The sequence below is a fragment of the Acomys russatus genome, chromosome 19 (assembly GCF_903995435.1).
Source record: "Acomys russatus chromosome 19, mAcoRus1.1, whole genome shotgun sequence".
NCBI lineage: Eukaryota > Metazoa > Chordata > Mammalia > Rodentia > Muridae > Acomys > Acomys russatus.
Window position 1 is genome coordinate 27,660,568 of NC_067155.1, and position 5,340 is coordinate 27,665,907.

The following is a 5,340-nucleotide window of genomic DNA, read 5'->3' on the forward strand; positions in this document are numbered from 1 at the left end:
TCACTGCCTGCTTCCACCTCCCCAGCGCTGTGACCACAGGCAAGCATTGTCACCACACCCAGCTCAGATGCTCGCATCCTTCTTGCTCATCATTGAGGTCCAAGCTGTGTGTGGCTGGCCACCTCAGCACTCCCTAATAACTCGGCAATCACTACACTCCTGCCACAGACGGTGGCACTATTGGCAGCAACAACAATGTCAATTAATTCTCATCGAAATTTGGTGGGCATCGTGCTTAGCGGTCTAGGTGAATTCTATCTTTCAGTAGTTGTTCAATGGTTGTTTCAATAGCTGGTTAGCACAGAAACCAAACAGAGCTACCCAGTTTGAGTCAACGGTGGAATTAGTTTGCAAAGCCAAGACTGTGGATTCTAGCCCTCCAAACTCCTAGCCAGTAAACTCTACTGGGAAAAGGACTTTGTCACCAAAATAAACTTGGCAATCAGTCCCCAACTCAAGAGGAAATTTCATGCTGATCATTCAGTTTGAGTGCAGTTTTACAATTTGCCTTCCAAACTCCAAACTCCAGCTCAAACTCCGGGTTTTAAAGGCTGGGTTGTATCCCTCCCAGATGGAGTTTTAAACCCCAAGCCATACTTGGAGGACTGGCTTTAGGCCCGACTTCAGCCTTGAGGTCAAGTCCTCACAAAACCCAGGCTATTTGTGCATGCAAGCTGGAGGTTGTACGATGAGGGTCTGTGTAAGGGGCATCCTGTAGCAGCTCTCAGTCACAGTGTGGTCTGGGTGGCAGGACTTCATGCCCAGCAGCTCGCCACTGCAGCGGGCTCGGTACTTTGCTGCAACAGCGCTTCAACACGGTCTGGGGAGCTGGCAGGAGTAGGCTGCACATCCCCCCCCCCCCACACACACACAGTGCTCTAGGGCCACCCACTAGAAAGCCAAAAGCCTAGTGCTCTGGGCCCCAAGACTGGTAGGAAATTAAGGCCAGGGAAAGAGATCCCCAGAGGAAAACCTTGGCTCCTGAGAGAACTGAACCAAATCATCACCAGTTCTGCAGGCCACTGATAAGGCAAGAACAAGGCTCAGGGATGCCAGGTGGAGGTGAACCGTGGGGCGGGCGAGGAGGAAGAAAATGAACTCTCTTCACTTCTCTCTGAGCCTTGCCTCCCACCCCAGTTTGGCACCCAGGCGGGTTTAACGCAGGATTTCTTGCAGAGGGCCTCCCACGGAGCCTGGCGGGTTTTGTGCCGAAGCCACCCGTGAAGACCTGGTTTTAAGCAAGCCCTTCGAACCCACTGCAGATCTCGGCACACTCAGGGTCACTGCTGCAGACTGCCCCTGGATCCTGGCCAAGGACAAACCTGTGGATTTCATGATGCTGAAGGACTCACTAACACTCTCAACAAATCCTAGGAGGTAACGTCAACCGGGAAGGCACTACCAGTCACTGTTAGTCCATCGACCGGAATGCCAATGCAAGATAAAAGAAGATAGAAGCCTTGGCTGTCTTTAGTTTGGCACTGTGCCCCATCCAGGGAGGACTGAGAACTAGCCTGAGTGAGCCTGAAGTTCTGATAAAGGGAATGGGGAGGCGTGTGTGTGTGTGTGTGTGTGTGTGTGTGTGTGTGTGTGTCTCGCATGTCCCCTGGCTTGCTCTCCTGTACACAAAAGGGGGAATATCAAAAGCGTCTACCCCCAAGGGGCCCATGCTGTTGAGGGGGGGGAGAGAGAGAGAGAGAGAGAGAGAGAGAGAGAGAGAGAGAGAGAGAGAGAGAGAGAGACCCTGCATTGAGCCTGTTGAGCAATCCCAGCTACAGGTCTTTTCCCTTTCCCCCTGAGAGATTCTTTGCCTAGATACAGCGGTCGTTCGGGGTTCCTCTGGGTTTGTTAGCAAAAGGCTTCTGAAACGAAAAGAAGCGTTGTTGGGGGGTATCCATTAAGAAATCGGAAGACAGGGAGCCCCTGGACCTCACTGCTCACCCATTTTTAAATCCTCGAACTGAGGGAAATACCTGTCTGTGAGCTCACTGTCTTGGCGAAACTCCACGCACCTCATCTCACACAGATGCATGAAAAGCCCACACAGACCCCCAAGGAAGGTAGAGAGTGCAGTCCAAGGCACAGCGACTGTGAGGTTTCTAAGGTCCCGGAACCACAGGAGCTGGCGCCCTACAGCGCCAGCGGCCTCGGGTTGTCCGAATTCTCACCTAGAGTAGCGCCCAATACGCAATACGGAGGGGGAAGGGGTCGGGGGGGGGGGGGGGTGGGATGGGGGAACTTTTGCCTTTTTAAAAGAAGGCTAGAGCAACCCAAAGCCTATGAAGGGCGGGTATCTGGATTCTGCTCTTTTCTGGAGACCCGAGGTAGCAGCATGTGGGGCCTAACGCAGGAACACGGAGCTGGAGCAGAACCCCCGAGCTCCAAGAGACCTGTGGGTATGGGGAGAAGAGAGGGGGCTAGCTCTAAGGCGAGAAGCTGCGCTTGGACCTCTGCAATGCCGCAGCACAGAGTACAAGCACAGAGTGCCTGCCTAGCCTACAGCCTAAGCCTGGGAACCCGGAGGCAGGGGGATTTCTAAGAAAAAAAAAAAAGTTTATTTAAAATTTTGTACATAAATAAATAAATAAATATCTTCTGGCATTACAGAGACCGTACAATTACAGTCAGTCCCCAGAGGGGTCCACTGGAGGATGGGGAGAGGTCGCTTACAGCGGCTTCACTTGAGGGAACATAGCGCACGCACGTCGGAAGCAAACTGAGTCATTTTCCTCCAATACAATACCATTTGAGACACTTCTCTGTTAGGGGGATTTCAAACAGCAAGACCCGTTCCTGGCAAAAGGACACACGGCTTCCTGAGGAGAGGAGGGGAGGGGAGGGGAAAGGAAAAGGGAAAAGTTAAGTTCATAAACGTGTTGCATAAACAACCACTGTGGGGAAAGAGATGAGGACAAAAGAAAGAGAAGTTGATTAAAAGAAGAAGAAGAAGAAGAAGAAGAAGAAGAAGAAGAAGAAGAAGAAGAAGAAGAAGAAGAAGACGAAGAAGAAGCAAACAGCCATGGGGGGGGGGGCGGGGGAGTGGTGGTTTGAAAGGCCCAGGTTGACCGAGAAGGAGAGGGTAGTGGGAACCAGGAAGCCTGAACTAGCCCAGAGCCGGCAGGCAAGAAGGTGCGGGTGGCCAGCAAGGCGCCGAGCCTGCGCTTGCGTGCCTCTAGGGAAGAAGCTGTGTCCTGGGAAGGGGACCCAGAGTACTTGGGTCCGTCTCTCGAAGTCCTCCTAGACACCCTGGAGCCTAAGGGACAGAAGCACTGTCTTCAAGCCTCATGCTAAGGGCTCAGCTCTGCCTAGAGCCGAGTGCTACCGCAAAGCCCTACCAAGTCCATGGATTGGCAGCAGGTGCCTGGCAACCAGTCTTCGAGGTGCGGGAAGGGCTCGCGGGAGGTGGGAGTGAGGGTGTGTGGAGCGGGGAAGCGGTCCTCCAAAAGGCGCACCTAAGGAGTGACGGTGAGATCTCTGTCCTCCTTCCCGGAGGTGGACGGAGACGTGGGCAACTCGTCGTCATCCTCTGAGCACTTGGCGGAGGAGAGCGAAGAGCACTTGCAGCCTTGCGGTGCGCCCCCGCCGGCACCCGGCCCAGCTCCGCCGCCGCGGGGGCTGCTACCCTTGCCTTCTTTCTTGTGCTTCACTCGGCGATTCTGAAACCAGATCTTCACCTGCTTCTCCGACAGATTCAGATAGGTCGCGATCTCGATGCGCCGGAGGCGGGACAGGTACATATTGGAGGCGAACTCGCGCTCCAGCTCTAGGAGCTGCGTGCTGGTGAACGCTGTCCTCATCCTCTTGCTGCTGGGCAGCTGGTTCGAGCCGCTGTCTGGAGGGCATCGCGGGGGCACAGAGAGAGATCGAGATAGATAGATAGATAGATAGATAGATAGATAGATAGATAGATAGATAAGATAGATTACCAAACCTCCAAGCATTGGGCCTGATTTCCCGCTGAGTTGAGGCTAGCTTAAACCATGGACTTTCACACACACACAGACACACACACACAGACACACACACACACACACACACACACACACACACACACACACACACACACACCTTCCACTCACCATGGTCCACAGGCAGGCACCTCTTTGCCAAGCTTCTGAGTCTCTAACCCTCCCGGAATCACTTGTCCCTAACATCCCTTTAAGGAATTCTCTGAAGCTGACCTCCCCCCGCCCCGCCCCCAACGCCCCAGACCTTCAATCCATGCCCAGGTTTCTGCGTCCACTACTCTGAGCGCCCCTCTAAGGATCCTAACCGCCCTTTATAGTTCGCCCTTTCCCCATCCCTAGCTTGCCCACGGCGACCACCGGTTTCCCCAAGCCAGCTCGCGCGGGAAGCCCGCTTACCCACGGAGATGCAGTGAAACTGCCTGGGATCTGGCAGCGGATAGGAGGTCTGGTAGAGCGCGGCTGCTGCTGCGGCCGCGGCCGGGCCGTGGGCGACTCCTGGAGACACGGAGTGCTGGCGGCCCAGGGGTGCGTGGCAGTACTGCGATCCGAAGGGAGGGAAGGATGCCTTGAGTAGCGGCAGCGCCGGCGGCCCGGGCGGTCCATGCAGCTGCGAAGCGGTGACGCAAAGGGGACACACGCACAGCAAGCCGGCCTTGCGCGCGTGGCAGGCGCCCGGCGAGAGGCCGTGCAGCGCGTGCGGCGGGGGGACCGCGTAGGGGAAGAGAGGTGGCGGGCTGCCCTCCGGAGCTTTCTTGTCGCCGGCCTCCCGCAGCACAAGGGAGTCCACCAGGAAGGAGCGCGGCATGGCGCCGGCGCGCGGTCCACCCGCCGCCAGCCCGCCCGAGGGAACTGCGGATCCTGGGCTGGCTTCCTCCGGCTGCGGTCGCCCGCAGCTGCCCGGGCCCCGGAGGCTCCACGCGCGGCCTAAGCCGGGGCTGAAGTCACCTCGGCTGCTGCTGCGGGAGCCGCCCGGAGCGCGCGAGGTGCTGGCCAGCGCTAGTGGTGCTGAAAGACGTCGGCGCCGCCGCTTAAATAGGACTATTGCCATGTGATGGGCTACGCCAGGAGCGGCCGGGGCCTCTCAATAGGGTTTTTGTGCCCTTTCTCTTGGCATTCACTCTGCACGCTTCCTCATTATTTCACTTGTTAACTAAATGAACTGCATAATGTACTCCATTCTTGTCAACCCCACCCACGCCGTAACAGGCGCACTCGCCCCCCTCCTCTCCCCCTTTCGGGTTTATTTTCTCATTCTCCCGCGATTTAATATTCTTTTCTTTCTCTTTATTTCTTACTCGCCTTTGGCTTCGCGCTGGCGATAGGCCCGTTTATCTTATTGATTTCGCACCCGGGCTGCCTCGCTTCCACGGAT

At 56.0% G+C, this 5,340-nt stretch overlaps 1 protein-coding gene across 1 annotated transcript; it reads right to left on the reverse strand.

The window, feature by feature from the left end:
* Positions 1-3,452: 3,452 nt before the first annotated feature.
* Gsx1 (GS homeobox 1) lies at positions 3,453-4,773 on the reverse strand. Its single transcript, XM_051161781.1, has 2 exons — positions 4,365-4,773; positions 3,453-3,832 (listed from the first exon to the last, which is right to left on the reverse strand). Exons 1-2 carry the CDS (start codon positions 4,771-4,773, stop codon positions 3,453-3,455), a joined length of 789 nt encoding a protein of 262 aa, XP_051017738.1.
* Positions 4,774-5,340: the final 567 nt, after the last annotated feature.